This window comes from Falco punctatus (assembly GCF_963210335.1).
Source record: "Falco punctatus genome assembly, chromosome: 5".
NCBI lineage: Eukaryota > Metazoa > Chordata > Aves > Falconiformes > Falconidae > Falco > Falco punctatus.
Genome location: NC_137584.1, coordinates 5,699,209 through 5,719,156, shown reverse-complemented (window position 1 = coordinate 5,719,156; position 19,948 = coordinate 5,699,209). Strand labels below are relative to the sequence as shown.

General features: G+C 39.9%; 1 protein-coding gene and 1 long non-coding RNA gene across 5 annotated transcripts in view; one reads left to right on the top strand and one right to left on the bottom strand.

Moving 5' to 3' along the window:
- LOC308064662 overlaps positions 1 to 19,948 on the top strand; it is a 604,713-nt gene that overhangs the window by 252,554 nt on the left and 332,211 nt on the right. The window lies entirely within an intron of this gene.
- RNGTT (RNA guanylyltransferase and 5'-phosphatase) overlaps positions 4,270 to 19,948 on the bottom strand; it is a gene marked incomplete at its 5' end in the record, with an annotated part of 189,470 nt that continues 173,791 nt past the window's right edge. For 3 of the 4 annotated variants that reach the window (XM_080389351.1, XM_080389352.1, XM_080389354.1), the window contains 2 exons: positions 4,270 to 7,112; positions 9,884 to 10,007. In XM_080389351.1, coding sequence (XP_080245477.1) covers positions 6,949 to 7,112; positions 9,884 to 10,007 — 288 coding nt within the window. In that variant the 3' untranslated portion in view covers positions 4,270 to 6,948. Of the gene's footprint in view, positions 7,113 to 9,883; positions 10,008 to 19,948 lie in introns of those variants that run through there. The other variant, XM_080389353.1, reaches the window with a different exon arrangement.

Below are 19,948 nucleotides of genomic sequence, written 5' to 3'. Positions count from 1 at the left end.
TCATTGATTTCATACGATTGATTTCTCAGCCCAACAGTAACATACTGAATCTTTTATTTTAAAAGAACAAACTGTCATGGCAGGAGGAAGTAAATTATTCTGGGAGCCCACTACTTTAAAGACCAGAAGACCTTTCAGAGATGTGAGATTTTCACTGCCTGATGGAGAAAAGGGACTTTTTTGGTCCTTAGTGCTTTCTGAACAGTTATTTTATGGGTCTCAAACCTCCATATTGTCAAACCAGAATTCTTCATTAAAAAGATGTTGCGTAAGATTGCCTATAAACTAAACCAAAGGAGGAGAAGGTAAGTATTACAGTACACCATGAAATAGCACTGACTGCCAAGTAAAACTGACAGGGAATGCAGACCAAGACCGTTTTTCTATTCTTATCTTACCTCATTACAAGTCAGCTTTTTGTTTACCGTGGAGACACGTTTCTGGTTTCGCATGCCTGTTGTGTCACTCCAAATCTGTCCCCTCATCCCTGTACTGCCAGGGCTCTTGGCAAACTTGCTTCTTTCACAGTCCACTTGAATAGAAATACCGCATAGGACATTTGTGGCCCGTTTCTGGGGCTTCTTACTCTGGAGTTCATCAGAACAGTGCTTGGCAGAGGCAGATGACTAGAATTTATTCTTTTACCTCTCCAGCCCTGGGGTCTATTCAGTCCTTCAGCTTAAATTAACATGTACACTGGTAAAATGTGTGTATTTCTATTGGCAGGCTCTGAGGCAAGAGGGAATGGAGCATGACCCCACATGGCACCCTCTCTGGAGCCCAATTTTCCCTACCCATGCAGCTTGCTGACAGGGTAGGCAGCAGGAAGGCCAAGGGCATACCTGGTGGCTGCAGTAGTAAAATCCGTAACCAGGAGCTCTCTTGGCACTCCAGCCCTGCACATGGGTTTACACAGCACTGATTTACCTAAAAAGGGCTCAGAAGTGTCCCCATGCAGGGATGTGCCTCATACCCACGGCTCTCAGAGACCTGGGAGCATACACATTGCTGAGTGTGTAAGTGTACCCCCGAGTTTTCGGAGCTCAGGAATAGCCTAATTGCTAAGAAAAGAGAAATGGCTTACCTGTTACTTTGCTCTTTTAGGACTTGAGCCCATACACTTTGTCCTGCCTCGTTGCTGCTGAACCTCTTGAGAGGCAGCACATCTGAGTCTTCTGGCTGAAGAGTAGGTCCTCGTCCCTCATGCCAGCCCTTGCTGCCTTCACTTGTTCTGCCACTGGAGGCCACCATCATCTTTTTCTACATAAAAAGCCATCTCTTCTTCTCAGTGTCACTGATGTCTGCTCTCCTCTGATCTTTCCACTGGAGTTCCCCATTCTGAGAGTCACCTCACCATCATTTTACCTCTTCCCTTTCTCTGTGGCACATGAGATGATACCAGTTCTGGCTGCCTTTCACGCTCTTTATCCACAAGACCAAATCTGTAGCATCTGCATAGCATTCTCTGTACTCGTGCCTGTTCTCCAGTTGCTCCAGTTGCAATGTGCCACTGATTTGTGGGCACAGAAACACTCAGCACCCCCTCCCACACCCACGGCATAGTTTGCCTAAGGAAAACTGTACCCTTCTCCTTCTTCTTCCTCTTCTTCAAGGTTTTGCTGTTGAACCATCCTACTTCTTTGAATGGATTTTTTTACTCTTTGGATTAAAGTTTCCCATCCCTTGATGATCAAATTAGTTCAGAAACTCTTTGAAGTATGTTTTGATAATAACAAAATACTGTTCCTCCAGTGTTACATACTCAGCATTTATACAGGCCTATTTAATATGGTAACCCTTTAATATGATAACATTATCACCTCCTCACATTAGAGGAAGTTCTAAGTAGAAGAGTTAATAAAAATTTAATTCTCTCGAAGTGTCATAAATGAATGCTTCTGAAGCCAATATGTGTGCTTTCTGCTAGTCAAATAGGAAGATACTAAGGGAGGAAGGGGAGGAGGGAGAAAGGAGACATGAACAGTATTTCTGATTAAACAAATTCCTATCATGGGAGTTGATTTGACTATAATTTGATTTTATTAAAAAATGTTTACAATTTTGAAATCCACTGTTTTCTAAGAGAAATGGAAATGGGTTGCACTTAGAATTTATTTTGGTTTGGATTTTTTTTTTTTTTTTTTTTTTTTTTTGTGACACTGAAAAAGAATTAGTATTGTTCCCTCATCAAATTCACTGAGCATTCCCCACATTTTCAGACTTCTGGATGCACCACCGCTGTGAGGTTCTCATACTAGTGCTGGTTACAGCATGCTTAGGTAACCCCCTACTGCTCACTATGGATTGAAATAAACCAGGTTAAAATGAGCCCTGACTGATGGAAAAACCCTTTTGTAAACATCTTAACCTCCAACCTCAGCCCTACAGATCTCTGCAGCTGAACAGAGATTTCAGCTTGCTGGGAAGCTCAGCAGACTGTCACCAGGGAAGCAGAAAGAATGCTAACCTATATTCCCACTGCAAACATTAACTAATGGATCCAGATGTCAGCACAAAGAGTATGATTTACCTTTGTTTGTACATGAAACGGGGAGATGGGGTCATGAGGGAGGGAAGGGGAAAAGGCTCCTTGCTCGTATGATGAATACTGCCACAGCTGGTAGACGCTGTTTTGATGTCCCTGTGCAAGCATGACTTACAGGGACAGGACTGCCCTATTCATCAGTCTCAAGGCTGGTATCATACTGGGATGAGCATACAGGCTTGGAGTGGAGCACTGCCCTGAACGAACGTGAGCAGAGGGTCAGTCATGGGGCACACCTGATGGTGGGACAACTCGAACAGAGGAAGGCAAGCTTGAGGAGCTATGCAGTAAGCACAGATCACAGAAATCTGACACTGGAAACAAAGGGATACAGATGAAATCTAAACCCTGCAGGCTTTGTCAGCCTTGGAATGGGCAGCAGCCCCCAGGCAAGGCGAGAGGAAACCTTGTGCCATTCCATAGGAGGATGGAAGCGATCTGGCTATTTAGGGCATTTCAGTCAAAAGTTACTCTCATGTGAGTTAACAGAACTTCTTGGATTGGATTAGAGTAGAGATCCAAAGGAAAGGAATATAACCTATGGAAAATAAATAGCTCTTGACCAACTAATGAGCATGAGATTATAAATTTATTTGACCACTGCAAGAATTTTGATGCTATGAAATTTACCCTCGATAAAAATATTTAACAATGTGCTAATAACACAGGTGATAACATAAAATGATACTCGTTGTATCGACTGAAAAAGAAGTGAGTGGAAACTGAAGTGGTAGATACCTGCAGGAGAGATGCACAGGAACAAACCGGACTTCTGCTCTCATTCTCTCTGTTGACTACAGACGTATCCTAGGAAATCAGCTTGCTGTGCCAGTGCCTTTCTGAGTACTCTGAGGTCGTAAGATAAAATTATGCATTACATCTTATGCAAATATAAAGTCATACCTCTCAGATGCAAAAACCAGGAGCTGTTATTCTGAGGAGTGGAAATCCTGAAAGATCACCCCAGCGAACAAGCAAGCCAACACGAACTACACACACGGTGTGACGTGCTGGCCCGGCACATCAACCTGCTTCCTTAATGCATACAGAGGGGAGTACCGAGTAGGGGTTAGAGAAGTTACCACACCTCTCCAGATATGCTCAAATGCCAGATTTGGTCTGGCATTCACACTCAAACACAAGAAAACCAGAAATGGTTGAGAGAAGTACCACAAGAATTGCACATGTAACAAGAACATATCAGCAGTGGATGTAGGGTCTCAATTAAAAAGAAATGTGAAAAATCAAGACTGGCCTTTCAGCTCCTGAAAGATGCGCTCTAGACAGTTGCAACCTGAAAACCAAACTGCCCTATGACAAGTCCAGGAGTTGGTCCAAGTAGGTGGGCTACCACGTTTAGGGTCATGCTGGATGATAAAGTGGCAGGGAAGACCCATGCAGACCTCTTGCACAACCTCTCATGCAACCGCACCTAACACTGAATGGATAAGCTACACAACATTAGCCTGTCATAAAATACGTACTTCAGGTACCACCGGGTTTCCTTCTGATTCTAACTGCAGGAAGAGCAACTTAAAAATGGCATAATGGATCATGGCCACCATGGGCTGGGGGGCTCCCACCTGAGAGAAAAGCCACTGACCTCTGAAAAACATGGATAATTTTCTTGTAGCACTGAACAGCAGTAACACCACAGTATCCTTGTGCTTGCACTGGTACCAGGAAAGTACAGGCATCAAAAGTAAATACAACCTTAGAAAAAGTATTTTAAACCACTGACTTTATTAAAATACTTAATACACTGTTTGAGAGGAATGTACTTACATTTTCTGGAAACTCCACTGAAACCAGATTTTAATTAGATATTTAACAAATGACAAGACAGCGGATGAATTCATGCTGTACACCAAAGACTAGACAAGTTAGGGGGGGTTTAATCATTATTATTTTCCTGGCACAGACTCTTCTTTGCTTCTTAGCTTCCATCTCTTGAATATCTAGTAGCAGAGAAAGGAGGTGTGCATTTCTCACAGCATCAAACCCATCTGGTCCAAGCGAAAATTCATTTGTTTTCATCAGATTCTTCATTCAACCCTTCCCCAGTAGCTTTCTTTTCCAGAAAAGCAAAGGTGATTGACCACTCTAAAAAGCCACAGGTCATAGTGCAAGAAGAGTTTGACAATCAAATGTGAATTTGGAGCTCTAAACCTTCGCAGAGTCATTACTCTTCCAAAATATCAATTTCAAGCTCAGAGTGGAAAAAAAGACAGTGTCAAAATACAAGGGCCACAACACATTCATGGACTTGGAGGAATGCACATGGAAGACAGCCTGCAGTGCTGCAGCTCTGAAGTAGAAGGTAAACCAGAAGCTAGGTCTTGTTGAAATACAAGATGCAAGGGCTAGGAAGGAGAAAGATGGAAATAACCTGGACACATCCTTAAAAGAACGAAATGTCCTAACCTCATGGAGAAGGCTGTAATCATCATACACATTGCAACTGCCACAGAACCACGAAGATCAGTGACAAAGTGTATGCTACGACAATCTCAATGACAAGTATAATCTGGGGGAAATTATTCATACTGAGTGAAGAAATAACTAACTGTGTGTTTCAATGCAAGATACACAGAGGCTGCATAGGTTTTCACATCAAATTCATAAGGCTCTTTTTAGGAGATAATTTTGCAACCTTGCATAGGTGATATTATACCTTTTCTATAGATAATACGCAGAAACTATGTACAGTTGAAAAAAAGAACTTTGATGAATGCATTTTTTTTTCCCATCAAGTTTAACCACAGTATAAAAAGTAACTTACAGAACTCCTTCAGTTCTCTAAAACACATATGGAATATCCCAGAAAGAGACGCTAGGAACGCCATCTAAATGATGCCGTGTGCATTTATACAACAGGTTGATACAACTAAAGAAGCCACCACAAAGCATAGTCGTAAAGTTTCCATACAGAAAAAAAATATAATGCAGGAGTTAATTTTGCTTACAAACATTAAAACTTATTTAAACAGAAATGCATTTTAGTTACAACAACAAATTAATGAGCTTCACTAATCAGATTGCTGAATGAACGGATGACTCGCACGATAAGTAAACTACAGAAAGAGCCAATTTGATCCCTGCTTGATAAATGTACGGTAAACTTTAAAATCTGCATTTGGTTTCCAATTAATCCCAGCTCAGAACAACTCCTCCCTTAGATAACCAGAACGCAGTTTCTCAGAACTAATATGAACATCTGCCAGCGCCCTACAGCAAAAGCCATCAGGGCATTCATGCACTTCTTCATTTGGCATGAAAGCAAGCCAGCCAGAGGATGGGCAGGGTGCCACGGGACAGCTGACCCCACCTTCGAAAATGAGCACCTTGTTCCCTGGGACTCATCCACCCCCCCTAAATGGCTTGGGTTTGCCCTGCAATCACCTAAACCAGGAGAACTCCTTTCTGACGTGGCTCTCCTCCACTGAAACTACCTTCTCTTTCACACAGGAGTTGCCTGGCGTGTCTTTTGCCATTTTGTGCCTGGACCTAAGACATCATCATTTCCGCTGCTTATTACTCTTGCATATCACAGTGATGTGTACTTTTTAGTAATATTTACAGTTGTATCACTGTGGAGAACTAAGCCCTGTACTAGAAACAGTCTCTTAACAGAGACCTTTAATACTAAGGATTTGGTGTATTCCTTATCTACAGATAAACTTAAAAAGGCAAAGCTAAAATCAGCCCACTATACATTTGTTGTGTTAGGTTCAAACGGGAGGGGGGGGGGAACAACAAACACGCTGCACATTTCCTTTCGAAAGGATGCTATTTACAATAAAGATTCATTTTTTTTAGTATTTCAACAACAAAAAGCCAGCTTATTTTGAAATTAGTGAAATCTAAGGCGGCTTAGTTTTTAACCAACACAAAGCACAAACAACATTGCTGTTTTCTTTTAAACACAAGTCTCAAAAATGCAGGGAAACTACGATCAGTTATACTATGGGTGACAAATCACAACCAGTTGAAGAACAATAATAAAAAAACACTTCTGTTTTTTTTTAAACACAGCCTCTAAAAAGTACAGCATCCCAATGTTTTCTCAGTTCCAGATTGCTGACATTATAAATTAAAGGTGAAAAGAGATCCATATATAAACAAGGCAGCTTTCCATTGACTTCATTGTACTGTTCTTGTCTAAACCTTTGGAAATTTCACCTTCCAATACCATAAGGTAAGGCTGAATTTATCAGTTGCAAAACAATGTCCATTCATATGTGGAATCTGGAGGAAAAAAAACACCAAACCCAAACAACAACCCCCAAACTCAAAAAACCACACCCAAGTATTTACAGCAATTCAGATTTCTTCCAGCCTTCACATTTGTGTTTCACCTTCTGCAGAACTGTATAAACACACTATCGGCCGAGACCAAGGCCTTACGTTATGGTACGTGGCCTTTTGGGTGGCGGTGGCGGCATGAGTTCAGTGTCAGGATCGAGGTGGTGTTTCCGTGTCTGTCCTTGAGAAGCTGCCGTACATCTGTCAATGAACTCAAACAACATCTCCTTCGTGACCGGATTCTGGATGCTGTTGCATACAGCTGGGAACAAAGACAATATTCTCAAGTTACTAAATTGATTTGTTGTAGCTGGCACTTCAACGGTTTCACCCCCTCTTTGCAAAGTAAACAATTTGGCTCAAGTATTCAGCCTTAAATGTGGACCTTCACAAGACGATTGTGTCAGGAGTCAAGTGCCTCTGCTTTGTCCCCCCAGAAAGCAAACCAGTGTAGTGGGCCCCTACCTTGCAGGAATCTCCCTTTTTAAAACAAACAAAAGGCATGTGTGTGTAGGCTTCACAGGGCAACTATAAAAAAGCCAAGAAGTGACATCTTCTTGAGGCAAGCAACAGCAGCAAAGGTCTTGTGAGACACGGCTTTAAAACACTCATAAAATTCAAATAGCTAGAAACGAGACTGGCTAACATTAAAAACCTCTGCATTAAGATAACCTTTTTCTTCATCACTAAGTACTATAATTATCATAAACCCACAATGCACAGTACTTTTTTTTTTTTAACCCATATACCTTCACGTGGCAGAAGGACTTGACACCAAGCAAGCTACATGTCAAGCACACCAGACCGTATGATGGAGGAAGGGCCGTAGGTGCTGCATGGTGGCCAAGGCATGCATGTACAATCCAATACACTCGGATTACTTAACATGACTCCCCGAGTCACAGTTTCTAAGTAATAGCCCACAGGATTTTACGGAACAAATAAAAAAGCTTACTTCTGTTAAAACAAATGAAATATTTTTAATACTTTTCCTATAAAACTTTATACTCCTCTAATTTAATCCTTCTGAGACACTTAGGGAGGAGGGAAAGCATAAAGAACAAGAAATTAAGGAGGAATCCTATGACTATCTTGGAAGAAAGTACAAAATTATTAGAGGATAATTTATAGCATGTAAGGATTGGCCACACCATGGATGCAATTTCCATGCAAAACAATCTATTGACCCCCTAGAGTACGAAACAACATTAAGACACTTTAAAATGCACTTGCAATTATAGCATTGTTACAAATAACGACTCTTAAATTAAAACACTCCCTTCTTTCTCGCAGAATTACAGAACCATGCAAAGCATTACTTTCCAATTAATAAAACACCTTCTTAGCACTATTTTTTTATTATCTCACTTTTTGGTGAAAAGGTGCTTTAAAAGTTGCAGTGTATGTGACTTTTGCATTTGGAAACCATTATTATTAGCGGTAGTTTAGGAAGGTAATTTGTGCCACAAGGCAGCTGGCATAGCTTAGTATCAACTTTTAAGGGCTGTCCTTGCTTTATCATTCAAAAAGCCCTCCTCTTTTCAATTTAAAAGGTATCAAAGTTCTAAAACAGGATGGAGACAGATACTTATTTTGTTGCCATTTCAACTATGAGGAAAAATAAATAGTATTTTTCATCAAGAGAAAGCAAATAGAAGAGAAAGGATCTACAGAAGTCTCAAATAAGAAAATACAACTTTTGGAGATAACAGTTTTTCCTACAGGATTTAATTTTCTTTTAATTTTTATTTTTAGGAAGTTCATTATGTTTTGGCAGAAAAAAAAAGTGCCAGAAATAACACAAGCGCTCTACAAATGCAGAAAATGAAGAGAAAAAGGGCAGCTACATATACTCTTAAGAACGAAGGAAAGAACAACACGCTGCTCCTCAAAGAAGAGAAAACTCCAAGGGAAACCAACTATTGAAACAGTAAGGTAAAACAGAGAAAAGAAATTTAGGTCACGGTGACAAAGAGATGTACTTGTATGACTTTTGTGGCTCATTCCTCTTTCCCAACAGGACTGCTCAGCAACATTTCAGCTACATTCTGTGCTGGTTCCCTAAGGTGCCAACAGATTTATTATCTCCTGGCAAAAATGACCACGTTTTGTTTGTTCAAGAAAATCCACTCACTGCTCAGGCAGAAATACAAGTAGAATGGTTTGGAGAAAATCCGACATCATCTGTACACGCTCTAGTAAATAGTGTGGTCTTAAATATGATTAAACTTCATTTTGGCACTTAACAAAAAGTCAGTATCAACATGACTATTGTTATTCAGCCTTGCACACTTCTATTCAAACTCTTATACTTCATCTGAAAGTAAACAACATAATTTAATTTACAATACTTGGCAACATGTTTTTTGATAGAAGAACATAAAAGTATCACAATTCTGCAGGGATATACCCCGCTTTTCATTTGTTTCCCTCTTCATTGTTTGTATGACTATTGTAGAAACTTAAGGTGACACTTTCTCCTATTAATCTTCCAGCCCATCTGCCAAACAACAGTTTCAGCATTTTGAATAGAGGTGAAATTATAACGGATTTTTTTGTTCAACAAATGCAACTCACAGTGTGCCAGTTTGCATTACATCCCAACAAGCCAACACGATGCTAGGAACTGATGTTAGTTAGTTAGCTGCCATTGCAATGCTATTATAAATAAAAACTTCCCTGGGTCTCAATTAAAAGGCATGCTGTGCCACTTAAGGTCTCTGAGCAAGTGTTTGCAATTCTGCAAAGACTTAGGCGCTTGCTTCTGCATTATCTGTCAAATACTGCATCAGAGTCTCCGTTTAACTGACTTCATCAAATGACCCTGAAGCCAAAGGCCAAAGGATTCATGCTATATAAAAGCTAAACATGACATAAGAATTTGCAAGATGAGGTATTACTGTAATAAGCTAGAGAAGCCAGCACTCAAACTAGAAATGAGAGCACAGAGTGCCTTTCCTCCTTAAATTAGGACAGAGTTAAAAAATTAAAATTTGAGCCTGAAAAACTTTTAAAGCAATTTATTCTACTCACCCATGGCAGTGCTGTAGGCATTTGGAAAGCTTTTGTCTACTCTCTGTCTCATGAAAACCCAGCTGTTGTTCTCAAACTTGCACTCTATAATTTTATTGTCATACTGCTTCAGTTCTTTTGTCACCTGTTTAAAAAAAATAATTGTTTGGGATAAACAATTTAATTAACTTTTTTTTTTCTTTAGGGATAAATAATAGAAGATCAAAAACTGCCCTGCATTTTTCAGCAACATGTTCCATCCTACACAGAAGAACTGCACAGATTACATCTCCGTATATACATATGCTCAGCCACTCAACATTTTAAAAATACTTTTCAAATCTGCTGTCAATATACACCAATTATAATATGCTAAAACATCAGCACCTCTAACAGAGGGGGAAAAAAGTCACTTCTGGCCCAAATGCAAATAGGTTTCCATGGGAATAAACTGCATCCAGTGTAAGTGCTACTGCCAGCCTAAGTGCACGAAATGTATTATCCATGTTTCATCAACCTTCTTTGTTGAAGGTCTCAAAGCCAAATGTCAGATTTCAATACCAGAAAGAGCTTGTGGAAAATCATTTCACTCTTTATATTACTGAGGATTTTTCTTCTGTCTCTCTTTTCTTTAAAAAAAATTATTTTGTCTTTTAAGAATTAAGATTGTAGCTCCAAAATAATGCAGGATTTCAAATTGCATATGCTCTATATTTCCTTCAGGCCTCTCTCTATTGATTCAGAGATTTGTCAGCAGCCAATATCCCGAGCTATTTGTCTATTTGGCAATGCTGTCTCATTTGGAAATGTAGTCTATATGCATTGAACTTCCTAGTTGTTTGGGCTACTTCATCCTATGCATCCTAATCTATGATACAATGCAAAATTCTCACGTAACCATGGTAACCTGAGAACCTTATCTAATGCTTTAACAATTTTACCCATATACTTCATTTTGTTCCAAAGGGCCTCTTCAGAACTATAAAGCTGTATTTAACTGCTAGCTGCGTTTAGTTTGCTATACTTTACCCACAAAAAGCTGTATAAGGTAATACAACACTCTGGATTCAGGAGCTTACGCATAAGCATTCTCATAAGAAGGGACTGGTTATTGCAATTCATTAGCATAATTTTTCACCTCTCTCGTCTACTTGCTCCTGAGCAGTGACATGGGAATTTACTACTGTCAGAGGGATGCAGATTTGAAAAAGGCCATAACTGGCTCGAGACAGCTTAATAGCACATACAGTGGAAAAACCCATGAACCTCTTTTCCATTAATTCCCAGATAAAGGCAATTAATTCACGAAAAGGCCCTGAGTATAGACTGAGTCCTCCTATACTGCATGGTACAGGATCTATCCTTAATTTGGTAAGCAGAATCCCAACATTTTTCTGTATATTTACCCTGAATACTTGTGCTCATTCCCAGATAGGGAGTCCTGGGATTTTACTTCTTGAATGAACATGGCACTGTAAAACCATTTTGTTAAACCCGCTTACAACTGAGATCTAGGACAGGCCTGCAGGACGCTGCGGGACTGACAGAGTTAGAGTCAGGTTTCTATGTCACACATTATTCCTTCACCCATTCCATCTCCTGCAAAGAGCTTTTTTCCTAAATTCGTTTAACCCTTAAGTGAAGTTTGCATCTGCTGATTATCACTTGGATGAAATCAACCAATTGCCCAGACAAGCAATCTTTTCCTTTGCAGCACGCTCTGCGCAGCACGTCACTACTCTCCATCCACGCTGAAAATCTATATACAGTCCAGATGTTTGACTGCCACACGTTTGTGGGTGCACTTATGTTCCTTTAGGTGTATGCAGGAAAACACAACATCTTTTTTCTAACGCATTATGGATACATAAACCCAGGAAGAAAGTCTTGGCTGCGCAGCGCCTTGGGAAGGTATTTTACTTTGAAAACAGCTGCCTAGTGGAAGCAGGGGCAGCAGGGGGTATGACCACATGTCTGATGATCTGCCAAAGGAGGGAAATGTTAGAAGGATCACCTGCTAGAGAGGTATAAAACCAAAGGCAATGACTTCAACTAACCAACCATTTCATATGGCTTTCCCATGGTTTATCATGCTTCCAGTGTTCAGATGCACAGAACAGCAATAAATTAGATGGCAGCTTTATCTGACTGTGGCAATTAAGCAGCATTATTAACTAGGTAGATACTCACTTGGCCATTCATTAGCAATCTGGAAGACAGATCTTTCCACAAAATATGAACACCTGCCAAAGCATCAATTTCAAATGAATTTTCCCTTTAGAAAACCAGTGATCATAGTCTTTAACAATTGCAGGTTGTAGTAATTATTTCACAAAGGAAGAAATACAGCACCTACTCTTCTCTACGTTAAGTGACCTCAGTCTTGTAAATGTAGTTGTAATATTAATGACGATTTTAGGAACTGCTGGGCATCTGGTTGAGACTACAACTACTCTGAGCAAAACGTACTTTTCAGCATTAAAAATACTCTTCTGTGGCATCTTAGGAGACTTCTAAATGGGCATTGTTTATGCACAGGAATGAACAAGCCCATAGTGATCCTTGCATCCATAATTCACACCTTATATCTACCTATTACTTGCATGCTACTTTCTGGTATTTCAGCTTCAAAGCGTGACAGGGAAACCGTCAAATTTAACGGTCTTGAATTTCCTTTCCTTTGGGAATTCATTCTGAGCTGCTTAGAGCAACGCCTTCTCGATTTTCCCTTAGCAGTATGGGGTTCATCTCTCCTTCTCCCCTTTAAAGTATTACGATCCATAGAGTATCTGAATAATGCACCATCATTTCTCTCCCTGAGAGGTGGCACTTCTAGCTAGTGCTTTATGGGAACAGGAGAAGCATCTGAGGAATGATGGCAGTTCTCAGCCAAAATGTTTATCCTCATCAGCCCCAATGCTTCTGGTAGAGTGTCAGTGCTTCTGCCATACTGTTGATAAAATGCCTTGAATCAGCACTCAGCAATTTCAAGACGGAAATTCCCAGCACATTAAGGATCCCATGGAGCCTCCCTTAATCGAATATTTACTCCCTAGCCTTTTTTGGGGTGGCCAGTCCGAATTAGAAGCCCAGAGGATTACCCCTCGGACATGGGGCTGTCAGAGGTGGTGTGCAACAGAACAATATTCTGGTCTGGGCCGCAGCTGTGTCCCGGGCAAGGACAAACACCAGCCTCTACACTACTTCCCTTTCAAGAGGAGCCAAACTGTCCCTCAGCAGGAACACTTGCTGTTCCTGACTGCATTCGATCTAGTTATCAGGAACCAGCCTACTTGCCCAAAAGAAATAATTTCCCCAAATTACGGATGAGCTTCCTCTTGGAAGCTGATTCACACCGTTACTGCTAGATTGCAAGACGTGATCGGAAAAAAGTGGGCAAAAGCTGCACCCCCATTTCCACAATAGCTCACTATCAGATCAGACTGGACGTAATACAAGCCCATTGCCTACAAATGTCAGATTACATGAAGATGACAGCTATCTTCCCCTCCCTGCTGAGAAAGGCTTCCCACTGTCATCATCATCATCATCTATTCACTAGGAAAATATTTGGTGGGTAAGCTTATTTCTTCTTCTAAGAATGATGGCAGTTCAGGTTTAATTAAAATCCCGTTTTCCAGTCTCCCTCCATCCCCAATGTTCTGAAAGAAATTCAAAATATATTTTAAAAAGTGAAATATCTAAGCCATCTCAAATTATCTCGCCTGGCAGAATAATGGAGCCATTTTGAGATGAATCACAACAGTGTGTTTAAATGAAGCCACATTTTATGCTAATTTAGAGCAAAATGTGAAAAAACAATAGTTGAAAAAGAGGAGAAACCATTTACATTGAATGTAGTTGGCTCTGGTCCCATGAACATGCATGCATTATCTCTGCTGACTACCAGCGGCCAAGGCTTTTCTGTGTATCTCCACAGTGCACTTGATCATCAGACTGGTCCGTCACCCCACCAGCTGCTGAGTCACTGTTCCATTTACCTGAAGCACATGTATTTCATGGGAAGACTTCACTCAAACATTAGTCGCATCACCATTAATCCAAAACGAGAATGAAATTCCTGGGCAAGCCGCTACTTTACGTAAGAGGTACTAACAGTAAGAATTTAGATTTTAACGTTAATATTAAGTTAATGTTTCAGAAAGCATGCCTACAATGGACAAGCTTAAGCTTTACAAATGCATATACCTTCCCTATATTCAAGTTCTTTAGAAAGAAAATAGGAGGTAAGCTTTTAGATAAATGGAAACTTGGTTGAAAGAAGCCCCGCATTTCCATACGCATATTTTTTTCAAAGCAACTGAAATTATTTCAGCGCAGTAAATACCCTTTACAGAAAGCAGTTTGTAAGCAAAATCTTAACACGTTCTATTTCAAATCCCTTCTCTCTTTAAATGCCTTTTTGTTGCACTTTTCCCTCTATTACCAAACATTTCTAGAAAGAATAGAATTCAAGTCACCTATTTCTCTTGTTTATTCCACAACCCTAGTTATCAGCCTATTTCTAAGATCCCAGAAGAAACAATCATCATAGTAGATGCAGAGAATGTTAACTTCCATGAGAGAACAAATGAGCAAAAGCAGCGGTTGAAATCTTACGGAATTAAGAAGGTCTTTATTTCTAAATACAGAATTAAAAAAAAAGAGCCATAACACACAGGCAAGATAGATTCTAAATTTAATGGATTTCTATTTTCTAAGAAGACTCTGCCTTTTCTTTTTATAGCCAGCACATGCAATGAAGGTATTCCTTTTTGATACGCTCAAGTACACAAACTGTTTCCTGGTTTTTTAAACGCAAGTTCCAACGCCTGGAGGGGAGAAATGCTTAGAGCCTGGAGCCACATAAGGCCTGGAAAGTAGTTCTCCCTCTCTGATGTCATAACTAACTTTTCTCCATTAGGATCCATTCTCACAGCCAAAGCAACCAAACAAGTGACAGCAGCACATCCCAAAACAAACTGTCAGCTGTGTTCACGAGGGAGAAACCTTCTGGTTGCTTCCCAGTCTCCTACGGCGGAAGGACTGGAGCCCACACCCTCTCTAGTCAGCCACCCTGTAAAAATCAAACCACGTTTTTCTAAGAACTGTCAACAAAATACGACATTTGCAAGCTCCTTGTCCTGAGGGTACTGGGATACATTCAGCCACACGTGACAGTTTAGGAAATAAAATCTCTCTCTAGCAAAATAGCACATCCCAAATCCTGATTTCTGCATTACGCTCAAATGCTGTGACTGCCCACAACTGTGAAGCACTACAGACTTCAAAACTACGTCTCTCAAGCAGTGTGGAATATCCTAGACAACAGAGCGAATTAACCTGCCCACTGGTACCATGTAGTAGTAAGGACATCATCTGAAGCCCAGGGAGAGGCAATGACAACAGTCAGGGAACAAAAAGAACAATTACATGGGAATTGGAGGGAACAAAGAGGGGCCAAGACTTCCTGAAGGAACAGGATGGAGACAGAAAAAACAAAGAAGCAACAGTAACAAAATCAATAGTTTCTGAAGACAGAAAGATAAGCCAAACTCAACATGAGGTATTTTTGAAGACTGAAAGGTGACAAGCAAACTCCAAGGACCTTCAGGTCAAACCAAGGCAACTGAGAGGAAATGAGGTGAGAAACAGGGCTCCCGTTTACTTTGAGAATACACCTAAAACAAAGCTTCAAAGTTCCTGCTTTTAGTGTACGCCCAGCTGTCCAGAGGAATGTGCATATGGGCAAGGACTGTCCTGGAAAAGCACTCTTACATGCAATTACAGAAGTGGACATGAATATGAGAAACTCTAACAACCTCAGAACATCCCGGAGAGTCAGTAGCCATGTAGTTATTAGAGCCCCACACACAGCCCCTCATACGGATCCCAGGTTGTCATTTCAGTGCTTCTTCCTAATTCTTGGCCAGCTTGATCAGATGCTTTTAAAGAACTTTTTTCCCCGCTCACATAAAGTATCTCATGTTTTTCACAGTAAAATTTCTCAAAGAGCTATAAAAATTTACAATACGGTTATTAAATGCCTGATCATACCATTAGTGTATACAGGACCACAAATATTAATACTGTCAACAGGCAAAAGTTACTCAGCTAAATACTCCGCTTCACGTTTTTGTTCAAACCAAAACAGATTTTGTAATGTAACTTAATATCTATATCTTAATATCTATTTCTTAATATCTTTCAAGAGATTATTTTATCAAAATGCATAGATTTGTCCAAAGTAAAATAAAACCACTGGTAACCAATTCTGTTGTTACACTAAACATACTGAGTGTTTCCTTTTAAGTAATATATTGCCCAACAAATAGTTATCAGCTTGGGTAAACACAATGCGACTGATATGTTTATTTAACAATAAGAAGCCTTCTAAGTGTAACTACATCATTTCTTGTGTATACAGGAAATGGAAATGCTCCAACTTGAATTTCATTCTTGGAAAGGAACATTAAGAAATATAAAAATTTTAACATTTTTGTTCACGCTAAATTAAACGACAATGTTAACACCAAGCCCTGGAAAATCACGGAAAAAGCAAAAAAAGAAAAAACATGTTTTAAAATCACAAGACTGTGGCTTTTTTAAATTGTGGCACTTTTTTTGTTGGTTTTGACTCTCCAGAGTCTAGCACTCACAGTTCATTATTTATTTTTTCTTTTAAAACATATAATATTTTCTCAAAGAATTTCTCATTCTTACATGTAGTAATTTCAAATATGAATAGTGTTTTCTGATGTATAGAATGAGTTGGGAGTCCTGGGATTTTCCTGACAACCGACTGACGGAAAGAGACATCAGAAAAAAAAAGCCTTCCTCTTATCAGTGATATTACAAGTTTAATGACTTTCAGTGCCAGCTGGAATTAGATTTCTTAATGTATCCTGGAAGGTCTCCTGTACACCTGACCTCACACCACCATCTGAACTACCTGGAAGAAACCGATGTTTTCCTGAGCCTAGTTTGGGACTCTCAGAGGAACGCTGGTGTCTACAACAAAGCGTATAGCTGGTAACTGCTAAGACCATGATGTGGAAATATATCGGTGTTTGCATAAATGCTTTGCTCTATGATGCACGCACTTCAAGATACTCTTTTTCTATCCTTGCCATTTCACCCCCTTTTGGGCATGGTAACTCAGGCATCCACAGTACTCAGAAGGCAGCTGACCTTCCTGCTAGACTGCCATCTCCACCTAACTCCTGTGGGAACTTTTCAAAACCCTATTTTCTTTTGATCATCATCAAGAGTGGGACACAGAGATCCAAGGGTCCATACACATCCCGAACAGTTAAATGAAACAAAGTAATAATTGATAACCCTTGCCCAGGCATCCCAATCATCACAGGTATGTGGATTAAAGAAAAAAGATCCCTCTGTATACCTTCTGTAGAAACTGAGAAACCAAAGAATTCTGTGCTGAGGACTCATGAACCTGCCAGACTATCACTGCAGTAAGTTCTTAAATGGAGTTATATTTAAAAAACAGCTCATGGAATTCTGACCCTCAGCATGTGCTAATGAAAGAGGAAGACACTTCAGTGGATTTGGGAACTGCAGTAAACACCCAGGCAGTACGACAGCAGTAACGGAGCTCTCAAAGGAAGCATCAGTGTGAACTTACTGTACGAAGGACGTGTGTTTGGTGCAAAAAGAGCTTCACCAGCTCATGAATTTCTAGGAGGCTGAGAACAATGCTTCACTGCAAGCACCTGCAGTAACTTTGCAGAGGCCAGAGACAGCCACCTCGGATTTGGCACACCAAGAATAAATGTGCCACTAATAATCCCTGGGGTCAGTACTGAAATTTGAGGGTGTTTGCCAAAGTATTAAAGAAAAACAGGCAGATGAAAGCGAAGTAGTCAAATGCCAGAACAAGCCGCAGAACTGTTCAGCAGGTTATGCAAACACAAATAAGCAAAAAAAAAAAATCCTTTCAGTGAAGGACAAGGAATCCACAGGAGGTTTCTGAAAGAAGTGCCCCCCCTCCCCGGAATGTAAGCAACTGTACAGGAGGGGAAGACAGAGTAAGGATATACAGTGCAAGTTGATAGAAAACGCTGAAATCATAACACAGCTATGATTCCGGGAGGAAACATTTCACCTACAGCCAGACATATTTTGAGGACTGTATTTCTACTTGACATGAGCTAGCTTGTGAAAGCCAGTCTCATTTGTGTTTTATTCACTCAGAGTGCTTTTGCAAAAGGGAGCGAGCCCCAAACTGAGAGCGCTGCACGCTAAGACACAAAGATCCAGGAGAAGAGAGTTATGCACCAACAGTAAAGAATATACTTCGAAAACACCACTTAGCTCATTCATAAATTATTAATTTCATAAGGCTTATTATTCTCAGTTTGCAAATGGGGAAACAGAGAGAGATGGTTTGTGGTCACACAACAGGGAAAGCATTTACCCCCCATTAGGTTCTCTCAACCCAATCTTAATTACCCCTCAGGTACTTACACTCATGCTACCAAGAAATCCTGTGACACTGGGCAGATGAGATCTCTTTAATAATTTATCAGTAGAAACCCAAACAAATCTTCCGGAAACAAAGAAATGCTATCACTGTTGTACAACCTTTGGCAATGCTATTTCTATACCTCAAAATAAAGGAAAGATAACCTAGGCGACTGTGTCAGAATAGGATGAAGAGTCTTTCTGTCATTTTCTGCCTTTCACTTGTTGATGATGGCTCTCTTGACAAACGTTTGTGTTTATCACACATAGATTTTACAGTGTACTTCCTCATATGATGCTTTTTCATCTTTTCTTTGTGCTCAAGCCGTTGCTACTGTAGGAGTCTAAATTAATCTCATTTTATCTGTACTTCTTACACCCTGCAAGGGGTTCTGTTCCTTGCTGTCACACTGCTGGGGATGGGTTGCAGGGATATTCCCTGGGGCTGGGCTATCAGGAGCTTCCCAGAAGCCTTTTCATGTCATCTGAGGCAAAACTACTTTTATGAGTCAGATTTATCTGATCGCTATTCATGAGGGCCCTGGATCTACAAACTCTTACCCTTCTAAGTTATATTCCTCCGAGCAGCTTCGTAAGATCAATTAGCCTGCATTAGTGTTTATCAGGATCAGGCCCTAAACCTAATTCTAGTCCTTGCTTACCTGGCTTCTGAAATGTTCTTAGAAACCATGGCTTTATACTCTTTTAGAAAAATGCCAAATGATACCAGAATAAACAAAAAGAAATTTAAACTAGAATCCAAAGTAGCAGGTAATTGCAAGTGAGTCTTTTAAACCCACTTTTACTTCTAACAACACGCAGCTTTCAAATTACAGCCATTATGAATCATATTCTTTTCTTCTATTTAGATCCCAAACATCCAGTTTTATGCGCTTAAAGTTTTTTTCTCCATAAATCAAAATTCGCCACTGAGAACAACTGTGTTAACACTACAAGGAAATTTGTTTGCCGTGTTAAATTGAGCTTCAAAAACATGAATTGAACATACATTTGTGATCACAAGTAATGCCTCTTCTTATATCCATTCAAAATGTTTACTTTATTACAGCTTATTATAAATGTACTGTCTAAAATGCAGCAGCATGACTGTTCAATTTCCAGGCCATAATTTTATGATAATCATATGTAATATATTCATGGTGCCTAACAAAGCCCAAAGTGGTTTGTTAGCAGCTCTGCTTCCCCCATGGTTCAAATTTCTTTGCCTCAGAACATTACTGAATAACAACATGAAGAAAGATATAATGAAAATTTTACTTTGTATTCTTCACTGGAGTAGGCAGACAAAGAAACATATAACACTGGAAGCTGAATATGGCATACTGACTTTATCAAATACTAGTATCTAAGTGATATGTAAATTATTAAACGTGCTATGGAAGCATTATTAGAAAGGTGGGGGTAGGGAGCAAGATTATAAATTTATAAATGTTTTCAACATCGAGAAATCCTATTAGTACTTGAAAATATTGAGATTGTACAGAGAGAACGTGTGCATACACTGAGACCAGGACTGAGCAAACTTGCTTTTAAATCTCCTATATTTAACATGTGTGTCAGTTTTTGCCTAGGACATATTTA